This window comes from Rhopilema esculentum, chromosome 19 (assembly GCF_057945365.1).
Source record: "Rhopilema esculentum isolate cy_ngs chromosome 19, ASM5794536v1, whole genome shotgun sequence".
In the NCBI taxonomy this organism is placed as follows: Eukaryota; Metazoa; Cnidaria; class Scyphozoa; order Rhizostomeae; family Rhizostomatidae; genus Rhopilema; species Rhopilema esculentum.
In genome coordinates this window covers 5,771,981-5,787,706 of record NC_142833.1, presented here as the reverse complement: position 1 = coordinate 5,787,706, position 15,726 = coordinate 5,771,981, and the positions used below count along the sequence as shown (strand labels likewise).

At 36.2% G+C, this 15,726-nt stretch overlaps 1 protein-coding gene across 1 annotated transcript in view; it reads right to left on the bottom strand.

Moving 5' to 3' along the window:
- Window positions 1–13,602, bottom strand: part of LOC135688315 (5'-3' exoribonuclease 1) — a 35,465-nt gene extending 21,863 nt beyond the window's left edge. The window contains exons 1-15 of the mRNA XM_065205124.2: window positions 13,282–13,602; window positions 11,674–11,805; window positions 11,126–11,226; window positions 7,726–7,823; window positions 6,496–6,605; window positions 5,886–5,996; window positions 5,575–5,654; window positions 5,051–5,138; window positions 4,712–4,825; window positions 4,011–4,065; window positions 3,449–3,516; window positions 2,755–2,862; window positions 2,087–2,370; window positions 1,427–1,516; window positions 754–910 (exon numbers count right to left, since the gene is read on the bottom strand). Coding sequence (XP_065061196.2) covers window positions 754–910; window positions 1,427–1,516; window positions 2,087–2,370; window positions 2,755–2,862; window positions 3,449–3,516; window positions 4,011–4,065; window positions 4,712–4,825; window positions 5,051–5,138; window positions 5,575–5,654; window positions 5,886–5,996; window positions 6,496–6,605; window positions 7,726–7,823; window positions 11,126–11,226; window positions 11,674–11,805; window positions 13,282–13,356 — 1,671 coding nt within the window. The 5' untranslated portion in view covers window positions 13,357–13,602. The remainder of the gene's footprint in view (window positions 1–753; window positions 911–1,426; window positions 1,517–2,086; window positions 2,371–2,754; window positions 2,863–3,448; window positions 3,517–4,010; window positions 4,066–4,711; window positions 4,826–5,050; window positions 5,139–5,574; window positions 5,655–5,885; window positions 5,997–6,495; window positions 6,606–7,725; window positions 7,824–11,125; window positions 11,227–11,673; window positions 11,806–13,281) is intronic.
- Between the last annotated feature and the right edge of the window lie 2,124 nt (window positions 13,603–15,726).

The following is a 15,726-nucleotide window of genomic DNA, read 5'->3' as shown; positions in this document are numbered from 1 at the left end:
GGTAATGAAATAAAATAAACTTTACAATTGAAGAGTCAGTTTACACTTTAGGATAGAAACAAAATAGAAATCGACAAATTTTTATGGTATGTTATGCTGGATATAAAAACGGCCCAGTTCTGAAGAAATTAGCACATATAAAGACTATTATTAAATTAGCACAAATGGCACATCTTGTCAAGGAGTATGGAGCAAAAAAGGCAAGTATAGTACCTAAATTTACTCCAAGTGTAAATTAGATAATTCAACAGGCTATTGCTTGGAGAAACAAATCGTTGCTACAAGTGCGGGTATAGGAAAATTAAGAGAGAAGATAAAAGGAGAATATAAACTCTTTTTGTATGAACAACTCCAGCTTTTATATCTAATAAAAATGAAGACTAAAGTATTTCTAGTAGTTTTCTAGTCTTAGTTTTCTTGTAGGTGTTGCCCTGTCATATAGCCAATACTTGTGCGGAGAATTGCTGTATATCAAAGACACTATGTAAACTCAGTCAATCTCAGTCAATCGTTCACATTAACGTTTATGATAGAAAAAAGCATTGCAAATTAGCCTTACGTTGCCAAACGTAACAATAACTATGCGTCGGGGCATTGCCCCTTTAACGTTTGAACCGCAGGCTTTGACTTACCACAAGTTAGACTTGTTTTTGACCTAAACAAAACAACCCATTCTCAAGCAACACTTCGCTTTTGAAAACCAAAGCATGATAAATGCATGAGAACTATGAAAAACATGTGATTATTTCATACCTGAAAAGCATCTGGTAGCAACTTTCTACTGTATGAGGGTAGAACAGCTAGCAACTGCTCGAATGGCTTGAAGGGTTTGCTCTTTTCAAGTGTCAAATCGAATGATTGAATATTGAGAATATCAGAGATGTAAGGTGCGTAGTGGTATGGGTAATACCTGCAATAAAAAATGTTACTGATACATCAACAATGGGTAAACATCAGACAATGCGCATTTGTCTAAAAGTGGGTTGGCTGAGAACGGTGTGGCCGAACAATTTGTGAGGCAACGCCATTTAGAATGCCGGAAAACGCCCCTTTTAGAAAATACCTGTTTCTTTTACTTATCGCTTTTAAACAGTCCGATTTAGAGAGGATAACAATTTCTATGCAAAAAGATTAGACGCCAAGAAAATGAACAAAAACTGTTCTTACTTAGGATCCGTTAAGTAAACTTTTCCAAAGTTGGGCTAGAGTAAATTTTATAAAAAAAATTCCAACCTATTTTTGAAAGGGGGGTGAGGGGCTTTAGCCCCTGCTAGATTAGCAATTGGATCCCTAAGCACGGTACAAATTGAAAGATAAGATGCTACTTTCATCACAAATCAATCAAGGCAAGCGCATGCATGACAATTTCTAAAAAATCTGACATTGAACAGTAGGACATAATTAAACAAAGCGTTAAAAAACCCACCAACTCCAAGATTGTATACCATTGTAATAGTAGTGCAGATTCCATTGGATAGCCAGGATATATTCAAATGCAACTTTTGAGATAAATCCGCTGCAAAATAGGCAAGTAAAGTTATTAGAGACTTCATATAACTAAAGATCTGCAATGACGTCAACAAGATCATTTCTAGAGTGGTTGATTTTAAAGCATTAATTGGCGAAATTTTACAAGAAAGATGAAAAAACATTTTTGTGTGAAAGTTGAAAAAAAAGAAACAGTTATATGGCTATCTATTTTCTCTTTATTTACGTTTACGTGCTTCCTCGATTACTTTCCTTGCATTATCAATTATTTTTAATTGTCCTTTGAGTATAAACTGATATGATGACGAAGGCAACCTTGATGAAGAACAGCTGCATAAAGAACTAATAGATATGATTGATAATGATTTGGATCCTGAGGAATTGATTCCAAATAACTGTTAAAATACCCTTTTTCTATTGTCGAAACATTACTCTTGCAATTTTATTGCAAACATTTTTCTCTTTATTCATAGGCGCATATGTATATATCTGAATCGTTTTTTCGTACTTTGGAAAATCACAATATCGCGAATTTCCGTTTATAAGCGCATGCACTTTTGAGCGGGGGTAATAGGGTAAATAAGAAATGAACACATACTCGTCAGCGACCGGGACTTCAAACTTCTCCACGTAATACGCCCTCTTGTGCTGCCTAAATTCAAGATCAAACAACTCCTCGCCTCCATCGAGGTCCTTGAAACCCAGATCACCAAACAAACGCTCTAGTTTCTCATCATTTCCGCTTTCTAGTTCCAACGTCCTCTGGGATGTGTCAAAGGCTGAATCGTCAAATGCATCAGACACGTCTGCCAGGGCCATATACGGGTTTCTCACCGGAATCATTATTTCTTCTTCCACTTGAGAAACCAATTTGGAAAATTTCTAAAAACAAAAAAAAAACACTTACAAAAATATAAAACAATTGCCAGTATGAAAATGAAAAGAAATTAAGCAAAAGCTTTGAGACTCATAAACTCTAAACACATTGAAGCCCAAAAGTTAAACATCAGTTTGGATATCAGTTGAATAATCCATTGGCTCCAATCCCTTTAGGCAGCAAACCATTCGTTTCCACATCTATTGATTCCAAATATTTACTGAACAAAAACTTAGACTTTTGATCGTCGACATACAATGGGTTCTTTTGTTATAGCGTCCTTTGTTGCTATATATGCATATAAAGCCATTACCAGACCCTGTATATTGTTATAAAGATACTAAACAAAAGAGGACAGGTCACATTGAATGTAAAAAAGAAACCCATACCATGCCTTTGTTTCCTCCCTTTCTCTTGTTCGGTGAGAATGATCTTCCAGTTCGACCTTCCAGCCATTTCATATCAGCATAGACATCTTCGAAACGATCTCTGTCAAACTAAGAACCGACAATAAATAATGGAATAAATACAAAAAGCTAAAAGGGCGTAATTAAAACAAAAGCCTGAACAGTTTGGTTCTGTCTAATAAATCTTCACAACCAATTTAAAAATCATAAAAATCTTTAAAAATCATAGCTTTGGCCGTCCTCAGAATGCTTAGTTCGGGGGAACAGATTCTCTTGTATTTTGGTAATAAGATAGGGTTTTCTCTGGTTACTCTAAAGCTATTTTTTAAGTCATAAATTTTAAAGCCTCAATCCTTGACTACCCACACCAAACTTTCTAGCTTTCTTAAGAGAAAACAACAGTCTTGGGTTTTGTATCTATCAAAAAAAATCAAAAATAATAAACAAATACAAGTAAAGAATTTGTCTTATTTGATAACTTGATGCTTGAAGCGGTATCACTATTTTCATGCCAATTAAATTTCTTCTAAATAGCACCAAAAAGCGAAAACATAGTATATATCTTCAAATTAAGAGGTTGGCCGTTGAAGACCCACAAGGAGTCGCTTCGATACCCAGTCTGGCTTATGATAAAAAAAGCAGAGCTCGTAGAAAACAATCAAATTAAAATCAATACCTTTGACAAGGCTTCTAAATATTTCTGGAACCTGGGTAGGTTTAGTATACCACCATCATGCAAGTATCCTGCGAAATAGAAGGAGTAAGTAACGATGGAAAAGCATATCAACAACTGCAGTAAATGCAGCTTTAAAGACTACAGGCACAAGGCAAGAAAAACCGTATCTACTTGAGCATTTCAGATGACGTATTTCAAAGGATGAGGGGGGGGGTGGGTGGGAAGGGAAGATAGAGTGAAGATAGGGCGTAGATAGTGGGTAGTTAGGGGGGAGATGGGAGGAGAGATTGAAAGGGAAAGATGAGAGAAAAGGATGGGAAAGAAAGACGGGAGGGTAAGACGGGAGAATAAGATGGGAGGGTATGATGGGAGGGTAAGGTAGGAGGGTAAAATGGTAGGGTAATATGGGAGTGTAAGATGGGAGGATGGGGGGAGGGGGAGGTGGAGGATGATATCTTTTAGTGCCTTTGACAAGGTCGATCAAATAAAACTTCAAAGAGATGTAATAAATGATAGTTATAATGACGCAATCTGATGATGCAAGGTCTGTGAACAAACTTACCATCTAGCTTTGGCATCGTTTCAATGTATATTTTATACAGGAATGGAAGAGCATCCTAAAAGAAAAGATAAGCAACTCAAAAATGGAAATTAAAACACTTGCAGGATGACGCCTGTTCTTCTGCGAATAGGCTTTTAAACAAATAGGATATAACAAAACGAGGAATGGATTTCTTGAGAGAATACAATCCAGGCTACCACAAACCAATCCGTCAATTCCAGTCACTAATTTGTTTGTTTTAGTTGATAAGGTTAAGGGAGAGGCCTAAGGGAAGAAGAGGTTAAGAAGAGAGGGAGGTGAGATTAAGTTTAAATTTGGATCTTGATCTAGAAAGCAAAAAGAGAGTAAAGCATTCAAAAGTTTACAAGGTCTGAATAAGTTCGGATATCTTCATGAGACATAAAATGATAAGCACAAATAATTATATTCTTGGTCATTTAAATGTGCAGGGGTTGCTAAACAATATTTAGAAGTGGAAAGTAGGGTATATACTTTAAAAACATTCTATAAATGTAAAGTATATATATTCAAATAGATGGTTGGTGTCCAGATGGGGGAAATCAAGGGTAATGGCCAAGTAAAACCTCTGCATGTGTATCAGAAAGCGCATGATACTGTTGCTTGTTTACTGATAATCATAGGGTTTTACCAACTTTAGCCTAATATGCTTATGTAAACGAGGTAGAAAGACAGCTACTCACATGATTTATATGCAGTTGTGGCAAATGCGGAATAAAATCGTTGCCCACAAGAAATCCGAGCAAAACCCAGTCATCAATAATCCTCTCTAAATCATAGCCATACGGGAGTTTATCCTGAAAACCAAAGACAAATTAAAGATTAAGTTGGATAAGCGAGAAGCTTCAGCAAGAATTGTATCAGGTCATTAATCTGAGAAACAGTAATAACCTTTTTAACATACTCTTAAACCTTATAACATCTGGACGATAAACGCACAAGAATGAGTTCATGTATAACTTATATGGGAAGAGGCATAACAAAATCAAATTGAAATGGATTTCAGAGCCAGTTTGTGTTACCTTCAATTCACCGAACTCAAAGTCTAGGTATTCCCTCATCAATGAGAGATGGAGCAAATGAAAAACTGTCTCTTCTGGTTTTGTAACCCTGTGAGAAATAAGAAAGTTTTCAGATGAATCATGTTGCATTGAGTCATCTATGTTGTTAAATCCAAGCCAAGATCAATTAAACAAAGCAGAAATTCAAGAGGAAATTAAATGTTTCTATTAACAAAGTTACAGGCTAGTGAACTCTGAAGAAACAGCAAGGCATTTCTAGGGATGGAAAATTTTCTTCTTTTCATACAGCATTAACTGCATTTCACTAAAAGAAAAGCTTGACCATTTTTAAGGCAGATTTTACTGTCCAATATTAATAAAATTATTCAAAATAAAATGGGTGAGAGCCACCTGCCTGACATCATTTTGAAGCCCAGATGATTGTCATCAACCCCTTCAAGTGCAATGTGTTTAAAGATATCAGATCAAAGAAACTACACAGTCCATTAAGATACAAAGTAGAAAAAAAAGTGAATAGTCATCACCTTTTAGATTGTTTTCCAAATCTGACCTCCTCCCGGAGCAATGAAAAATGTGGCTCATGTGAAACTAATCCAAGCATAATCTAAAACCATGAGATATGGTTGTTAAATTAAATATGCAAGAAAAATCATCTTCCAAACCTACTACACCTAAATGCGTGGGCTATCCTATTCTAGAAACTGTTCAGTGCATCCAATGGCTATCAAATTAACCTCTTGAATTTGAGGCAGGAACAAACAGGAAATCTTTCCTCCATCTTAACAAACTTGTAGGCCACAACAGCAAGTTAAAAACAAAATAAGGGTTTAATTACCAGATCAGCATCAAGCCCATAAAGACAATGTCGTGTATTTGGATCATAATCTTTTTTTGATTTCTCATATCTGATGAAATCCATTATTTTGTGCTCTCCTTCACCAGGTACCTATAAGATAAATTTCATTATGTTAGACACTTTGACTTTGCCTAATGATAGCATTAAGCAACTTGAAGCCATCCACACATCAAAGCCCCTACACCTCTGTTGATATGGCATATAAAGTCCCTCTGCAATAGTCCCTCTGACAAATACACTCTACCCTCTACATCACTATAAAAACACTTTAATATAACAACAATTAATAAAAAATTTGGTTTAACATCAATTTGAACCAAATGTGCACTTTCAGTTTTTATATTTTTTAACTTCTCAACTATTGATGATCAAATGTGAAAAGACAACAATCATATATGACAATATTTCCAAGAGTCCCTGAATAAGTAAATTTCCTAGGAGCACTTGGGAAAATGCATGCATTTACCAATTTATGAAACTTACTGAAAATCACATCAATCATGGGGTAGTAAAAGTTTTATATCAGCCTTAAATGTTTTATCTGTAAAACAAGAAACTGACAAGAAAATAAATTGTTGTAAAAACTCACATCGTGTCCTGATAGGTAAATATCACAGTTCTGCCAATGAGGATCAGAAGAAATTTTGTCATTGACAAAATATTGGAGATGACTGTTAAGTCTTGCCATGAAATCGGTCCCTGTTGAAGTGAATGAGAAGAAATACATTCTTCAGAATGTTTTTGTTTACTTACAAACAGTGGAAAAGAAATGGTTAAATCTAATTTATTATTTTTCTCTATCTGCAGTGAAATTCTACTAACTTCTCCCTAAAAAAGGTACACCCACATTTTACTGCCGTCAAAATCTTCACTTAATTTCAGACTGGGTGCTTTCTAACTGCAAAATAATGATGCATTATGACTCAAGGCCATAATTGCAACAACCAAACTTATTGCTAGGTCTCAAAGAATATATGTAACTATAATCAAGACCATACAAGCAATACTTGCAAGACAATTTATACCGTCATCCACAAGATCTTATACACTCAAAATTTCCTGCCAGTTACCCATAATATCTTGAAGAAATTAATCATTAACATCTTATTAAAACTGATGCTTCCTTTACTACTTGCACCTCTATAATCCAAATACTGATCATGTGAGCACAGCCAAAAGGCAAATTAATTAGAAGTAACCATGGGCAGACACTTGGTCAAATATTGGGGGGGGGGCCAAGCCTATTGTTTTAATAAGACAATGTCACATTTTCCAGTGTTTTAGAACAAAAGACCATTATCCCTAAATTATTGGGTGGGCAGTCACCCAATACCCCCCTTCCCCCCCCCCCAAAGTGTCCGCCACTGGAAGTAACATCTTTTTATCTGAATGGTTGAAAGTATTTTCTCTTTCCCTTTTGGATGATCTTCATAAACATTAACAGAATAAATCTTGAAACTGTCCTGGTTTATCAGTCTAAAATCCAATATGTTTATAAGGCAATTAATATGATTTAGGTCATAGAAAAGACCTATCTTCATCTATACACAGGCCTTGCACTAAGCAAAACGAAGGTGCTCCATAAAACAAGTCCCTAAGAAACTCAAGATGCTCTAATTCACACTTTTATGTAAAATTGCTGTTTGCAAAAATTTGCATTTTTTCTTAATGAAAATGTGTCAAATGTTGTGCAACTAAACGGAAACAATGCTCTGCCTATACCGCACCAAGCACTATATGTCAGACAGGAAAATTCATAATTTTTATAGAAAATACCATAGGTAGTTCAAGAATTGATGTTCTGCTTCACTTTATTTACCTGGAGTTATGCAATTTGAGTCAAACCTCTCTTCCTTTGGAAGTTGTTCACCCTTTTGAAGTGCCCTCTTTATATTATCCTCTGCCTCCTTTGCAGTTCTTAAAAATAAGAAATGCTAGAGCATAAATGCAAGGTTATAGAAAGATATAGAAAGAAACATATAGAAAGTAAAACCAAAAAGCAAAAACATGCCATACAAACTGTAGCACAATAAAACTAGGACAGGTCACAATGCTGCACAATTGTTTGAAATGCTGAACAGAAGGAGAGATTACAAAGGAGTTGGAGAATATGGAATAAAACTGGCTCAACTTTCTTTGGCAATTCCAGTCAAGATTTATGTGCGATGGCAAAAAATAGAACCGTATTCAGGGGGAAGGTATAAAGTTGTAAGACTTTTCAGGTCTAGCCAGGTTCACCTGAAATTTTCTGGATACCCCCCCCCCCCCCACCTGCAAATGATTCATTATAAACATGTCATTCAATTTACAATGTGTTGATTAGTCTTGATTCTCCATCTATTGGTATCTCAATCTAATAAAAAAAGTTCAAATAAAAAGTTTTAATTTGTTATCATTTGTTAACATATTGCTTCTAACAGATGGACTTGGTTCAGAACTTGCTTTTGAGATGAAACTGCTTATGAGCAATTCTTTTGCAATGCAAGAACAGGACACAGGAAAATATGGGTACCTACAATGCCTGCCAAAAGTACTTGGAACACCCACCAATTTACGCTGCATTTGATATCTTTCATTCCTTTCATGAAAAAAATTTGCTACTTCCGCCCCCTTCCCCCTCAAACAATGTTGATGATTTAGAGAAATATCATAAAAGAAGCGCAAAAGAAAGTGCTTCCTAAAATCCTAGTCCGTTTGATAGTAAACCAACATTGTTCCGTGGGGGAGAGGGGGATGATTGGTTTTGACCTTGGAAATTGATGTCAGTGTTCCAAGACTTTTGGCAGGCATTGTCTGAAAATTTTCTCGAAAACAGCAATCTGCGATATCAAAACATTGTGCTACCCTAGGGTTTTCGATGGTGCTGATCTCACTGCTACTAATGAAAATTCGAAATTTTCACTCTTTACCCAGTTAAAAGGGGGGGAGGGGGCTTGGACTCTGAACGATTGATATAGTAGATATCCGAGTATTGTTATTTGTTACAAAAAACATTCTACTGATTTTTTCCGTCAATATCATTTAAATCATTATTGAATACAAGTATTTTGTGCAGAATTTGATCATCGGTTTAAGAAAACTATCAATTTTCAAAGGAAAAACAGTGTAGTTTAGTGCTTTTGAAAAAGTGTTTTTTTGCTGAAAAGTCCCCTTATTTATGGTTTAATTGTTGATGAAAAAACAAAAAAATTCATGAGAATGTCTACAAACCATGCATGATATAAATAATTGCAAACAACATGCTGGTGAGAAACTGTTCAAATGGCTCAATTTTATCCACCATAACCCTCCCAAAACCATCTACGAATTAATAAATTTGCTTAGGCTATGCTCCTTCGCATTCACATGTGGCAACATGGTAGCGCTCATAGACACCCCATTCCCTATTATTTTCTATCTTCCCTTGTTTCAGTAATTGGAAAATGGTTTGTGCCAATTATAATTGTTCGTTTTCCATTGTTAAAGTATGCTAGGAATTGAAAGAACGCTCCTTTCCTAATGGGCACGTGATGTAGTATGAAAATGCCTATTGCCAATGGTTACCAACGGTCTACAGCCACGGTCTACAGATTTTAAATGTTCATTAAAATCGTATTTTTCAAAGAAAGTAGACGAAACCTCGTCAGTAGGTGTGCATGGCTGGTATAAAAAATATTGTAGGTTTTCAGATCGATACAAGTTGTAAAACTGAAGAAATTCAGGAAAGTGTCAACGGTCTACACTTTCTGAGAATTGAATTTGAAGTACTCTAGATCTTATTCTCCTTTTGAGTGTAGACCGTGGGATTTTCGTCATATTTTGCCGTTTTCTTCATGGAATTCATACAAAGGCTAATTTTATCTTTGAGGGGTATTATTATACACCTTTTGGGTGAATTTGGGGGCAAACATCCCCCTGACAAGTCAGAAAACTGCGAAGAAACAGCCACGGTCTACACAACGGTCTACAAGCGTTCATTTCCGAGGGTGAGAGTTGCCTTGCGGGGCCTTGTCCTTCACATCGACGCGCGCTACATTCGATGAAATAATATATTTTGTTGTGGCAAATGTCACGCAAACAAATACAGCAATCAATTAACGATGAAATAATCTGCCTTGCGCTTTATGAAGACAAAAGTAGCAGGTAGAGTCTAACTTAAAGGCCATTTTGGCAATGCAGTAACAGTAGGGAAGAGGGCTTTCTTTGTAGTGCTTCTGGGCCAAGCATTTAGGAGCGCAGGAAGGCGAATGGATGTCAGTTTTATTTCAGTTCCCTTACCAACCAACATGGAATAGTAGATCAATCAGTTGGGAACTCTGATGCGGGAAACACGGGGTTCCTTTCTACAATATAGGTAAACACTCTGAAATTTGTCATTTGGGCACTGAATTGCACAACAAGGGCCTATATGAATGACAACTTGTAAATCCGTGATAAAAGGAGAGCAACTACCCGACATAATTCTCAAATACGACCTTATCTATAATTAGAAACATGAAACAGAGGAATCGATGTCACTTTTATAAAATTGCATCCTTTCCATTTTTAGATTATTTTCTAGCTGCCACTCATATTTGTCTCCTTCATCTATCCCATTATTTCTTAGACAGCCATCTGGCTACGAGCCTTTGAAAAGATTCAAAATACAATCTTGATCTTATTTATTGGAAATCGATTTTGATTTTAGCAATTTTCACCTTGATTGAAATATGGCATTTAGTTTTATGGGGGTAGCTTACCCCCACCCCCGAAAAGAGACAATACCCCCATATCTCCTTATCGGTAACACATACGATGTTGAAAATGGCAGAAATGGAATCAGCACCATCAAAAACCTATAGGAGGATATTGGTTTTGGTGGAATATCTAATAAGCTTCAAAATGAAATTCAGACAATGCCTGCCAAAAGTACTTGGAACACCCACCAATTTACGCTGCATTTGATATCTTTCATTCCTTTCATGAAAAAAATTTGCTACTTCCGCCCCCTTCCCCCTCAAACAATGTTGATGATTTAGAGAAATATCATAAAAGAAGCGCAAAAGAAAGTGCTTCCTAAAATCCTAGTCCGTTTGATAGTAAACCAACATTGTTCCGTGGGGGAGAGGGGGATGATTGGTTTTGACCTTGGAAATTGATGTCAGTGTTCCAAGACTTTTGGCAGGCATTGTAAATTTTACTTTTAAGCAATTAGTGATTGATGAGATTTGACTTTAGCAAGATTACTTTAAGGTTTTTACCTGAATCTTCTCCCCCTTTGTTGATTCATCTTTGCTCTTGGGGCCACTCCATCAATTGCCATGAAAAAACTGCCTTTTGGTTTGATAATTCTGAACAAGACCTAGGTTAGAAAAAGCGACATTGAACCACATGGGTTAAAGCAACAATGTCCAGTAACTACCAGAAAGAGGGAAATGACAAAGTTGAGATGTAGGGAAAGCAAATTGTAGCTACCAACGTTTCTTGATACAGGTGCACTTATAATTCTGTTTGAAAAAGGAAAAATTGAAACATGTGACATAAAGTACCTTTGCATTTACAGGGTTAGATACTTCCATTAATGGGTTTCATTGCCACTGAAAAGTAAACCTAAACAGCACTGCTAAAAAGGAGTGATAAGAAAGATATCACTTCTATAATTAGTTAGCCTAAATTATTTGAAAACATTAAACACTAGTTTTGTTAGTGACTGCAAGCAGCTGATGCTGCTTTTAAATTAAGCAGTTAAAATACATTCAAACTAAAAAACATAAGCCTGTTTAGGACTATGCAGTACAACCCTACTTACCTCAATGTAATGGAAAATGTTCTTGAAAATGTCTGCTTCAGAAATTCGAAAATGTGGGTCATCATCATTTGGGTGAGAACAGACATGTATTATTCCATTCATATCAAAGTACAAATTATCAAATTCTGGAATCTATGGGGAAACAGAAACATTAAATGAAGAATATTATTGAAATGAAGCTAAGGTTTTAACTTTAAATCAAAATATCCAAATCAAGTAAAATTCCAATTATATATATATATATATTAAGAATTATATAAAACATAGCACAACCTCATCTGAATTTGCATGTCATCTAAATAAGCTTAACTATATATATAATTGAACTACCAAAGGAAATCTATGCAACAATGCAAAAATATAAATATGCATATATTCAATAAAATATAATACTGGAATCAATTCAATATATATATATAATAAATTGATATATATTGTATAAAATGGCAAGTAGTTTGTGAAAAAAAGGAATGTCTGCAAATCCAGAGAATGTTATTCAGAGAATTTTCCTTGACTTTTAGTCAGCTTCTTCCCTTTTCTACTCAGATTTTTTCACTGGGCCTATGCCTTAGATGTGCCAGCATTTACAATATATGTATGCCTTATAGATTGGAGCACAATAAGTGATAATTTGGTGGTCCACACTGAAATCAGCACCTAGATATGTCAAGCACAGCTTAATGCAAAACTTGTGCACCAATGTGCCTTTCTTGGTTCTTTTGGCATTGATGCAAACTGCCATAAACATAAAGACTGAAGTGATCTTGTTAGCTTGAACTAATAATTCAAATTATCAACATACTTTGAACTTCCATATCACAAACAAAATTATGGAAGCAGGTGGGAGTTTGGCTTAATCAACCATACCAATTGTTACAGAATTCAATATGGGTGGTGGTCGGGCAACTACTAAAAAACTGCACTTTTGGCCTTGACACACACAATAACTTTGTTTTGGCAACTTGCTTTTTCTGCCTTGTACATTCAATGTGATTGTTAGCAGATATGTAGTCTGGGATTTGTTTTTACTTTGTTTGTTAAATATATACTATACAGTTTGCAGATATGTCCAGATTTTCTAGGATAATCAGATAGTGACTGGCATAGCACACCTTTTGGATTCAGGCATGAACAAACTCTTATACATGGTATGCTTTACTGCAGGGTACAGTAAATATTTATTAAGCTCCATAAAATATTCAATGGGACCTCAATCTTCTCTCACAAAAGGTTTCGAACTTCTGGGATCAAAGAAAGCCTTAGCAAGGCCACAATAGCAATTTCTGAGAGGGGGTGAGGTGGATGGCAGAATGAGAAAACGAGCAAGTGGGATGAAAAGATAAACTAACATGTGCAAGCTCAAATTCAAAGAAATTTTAGAGCTTTGCTACTTCCTAAACATTTTCTGTTAACAAAAGATTCCCTTCTTAAAGCCTATAGCCAAAGTCTAGGTTAAAGTCTAAAAGAAACATGAGATTAATCTGAAATTTCAATGATATTTGCTATGATTGACGTTTACAGCAGCAGGTATGGAATTTTATGTGCTGTCATTAGTATTTGGACCTTCTGATAAGCTTCAAACAACTTTACAATGTATTCAATATTTACCTGATGTTCTCGAACAACTTGACTCAAACATGGATAACGTTCGCTGGTCCATCGATAAAACTTTGGAACTCCCATCTTTTACACTTGAAAATTGGCCTAGCCAACTGACCAAGTACCGAATGCTTCTTTACCACCTGCCAGAACAATTAATCTACCGCAAACTGGCAGAGAAGACTATTTGACTCTCCTAAAAGTGCAAGGGAGAGACGTGCATGAACTTTTGTATCAGCATTTAAAAGCTAACAACGTAAAATGATGCAACTTTATGGATTTGAAACTTATCCTCAAACCATGCTGTAGGCGGAGGGGGTATGGAATCTAATTTCTCCTTCTCAGTCCTCCCAGTAACTGCACTGCAGTAACTGCCACTGATCAGTGAGTCATTGCCAAAAGATGGTCGTTGCAGATCTCTATGCTGCAGATTCAGATTTTGGTGAAAGCTGTTCAAGTTGACATTAAAATTTCTTGAGGGAGTGAAACCAGGGGCGTTATGGCTAGGCGGGACACCGGGAGATTTCCCGGTGGGCCCCTTACAAGTGACTTTGTAAAACCCAGGAAACTATGTTAAGGGAATGAATTCTTTGGAGAAATAAACTCTTATCTAATTAAAAAGTAAAGCTAATAGTTATAAACTAAAGATTTGGAGAAGGTCACACAGAAGCTGACCCGCTAGAATGAGGCATGGGCGAGCTGATGGAAGGGCCTTTGCTTTCGAGAATACCGTGAATCTAAGAATTAGCCCTTGGATGGAGGCTTATTAACTAGACAGTTTTTAGATGGGGGCATATTTTTGGGAGCCTGTACAAGAAGGCGCTTATAAAAGCAGAAGAGAACTGGCTAGTCGATATAGCAAGATCTATCTGCATTTTTTGGCCTCCAATCTTCAAAAAAATCGAAGAGCTGCTTGCATATCATAGAAATGCCTTTTCAAAGATCTCCAGCTTAGCAAAAATTGACCGAAGACTCGCCAAGAAGTGCTTTTGTATAGGCACGGCGATAATGGGGGCTTGGTACAGTTGAAGCTACCCCCCCTAGTTTCAATTTGGTGACATTACCTCTGTTGTAGTGTCATTACTATTTATACTATTTTACCCAACTTCACTGCTTGCAACAATAGCAAAGAATGTTTGTTTTTGCCGGCACTGTTTTAGGAGCCACAAAGCCCCTGAGTCAAACCTATGAAAATTGACACAAAGTACGTGTTGCCAAAGTACTTAGTGTGGCTCCATTCTTAATTTTGTAATACTACTTTTCAGATGTAACGATAACAAGCTCTTCTGCATTTGCTACTGTGCTCTTAGCTTCATTGGCAACCTCAAAGAGTTGAATTGTAAAAGTCGTCAAAACGAACGACGAATTACCAGCAGAAAACGCAATACTGGACAAAAGCTATGGAAAACAGTAAACAGACCAAAGCAGTTCCAGCAACTTTTTGTTCGGGGCAGTTTATTTACAACACCAACACCATCGAAACCAAGTTTAATTATAGCTGTACTTATTCAGTAGCATTTTGTTTTAATTATTGGAAACCTTGCTAGTTTCGCTTTACCCTATTTTGCCTCCCTGAACTTTACAAAATGTTTTCTTTAAAGACTAAAATCAACAAACTTGACCTTTCCTGCCTCTATTTAAAGCATCTTCTGTTGCTAGGGCTTTCCCACAATCGCCCCGGGCCTTTAAAACTTACGTACAACTTCCTGTCTTTACATAAAGAGTTCATTAGAGATACGAAACAACATAAATTAATAAGATATATGGAAAACTCTCCCTTGCCAGCCATTGCGTACAATTTTGAAAGAAAAGAGAAGGCATATATACACGTTTATATAAATATATATAGTCAGACACAAAATGGAAGCGTTAAAGTTTATGAGTAGAATTTGTCAAAACGCAGAATCTCTACCAGTTTGTAGTCAATTGAACACGTAAAAAGCTATTGAACTTATCTCTGTTTATCAATCCAATGAGGTTTTATAGATTTTCAGCAAAACTTGTTAATCTGTCACTTCACTAGAAATGACACAAAAAACAACTCAATATCAGCCACCGCGCAGCCATCGGGCTAGCAGGGGCTATAGCCCTCCCCCCACCCTGGATTCCAGCCTCACTCTATATAAAATAGGGGTGTGTCTGCAAACAGAACGAAACGAGACACGTAGATACGCTGTTCAAGCATCTCCGGACTATTCTCTGGAGGCATCAAACCAATGACCCAGGCGTTACATTCACGTTTTTTCGTGTCTCTCTTATTTTATAGAGTGTGTCTGGTACCCACAGTACCCTCACCTTCCTCCCCCACTTTTTTGCAATAATAGACTAGAAATTTTTTGGGAAAATTTGCTCAAACGCAAGAAAAGTCAAGAAAGTTTACTTCTATGAAGTAGCAGCTTTTATTGACTGGGAACCCTTTTGGTTCATTTTCTAGGTGTTTTATCTTGTTTAATG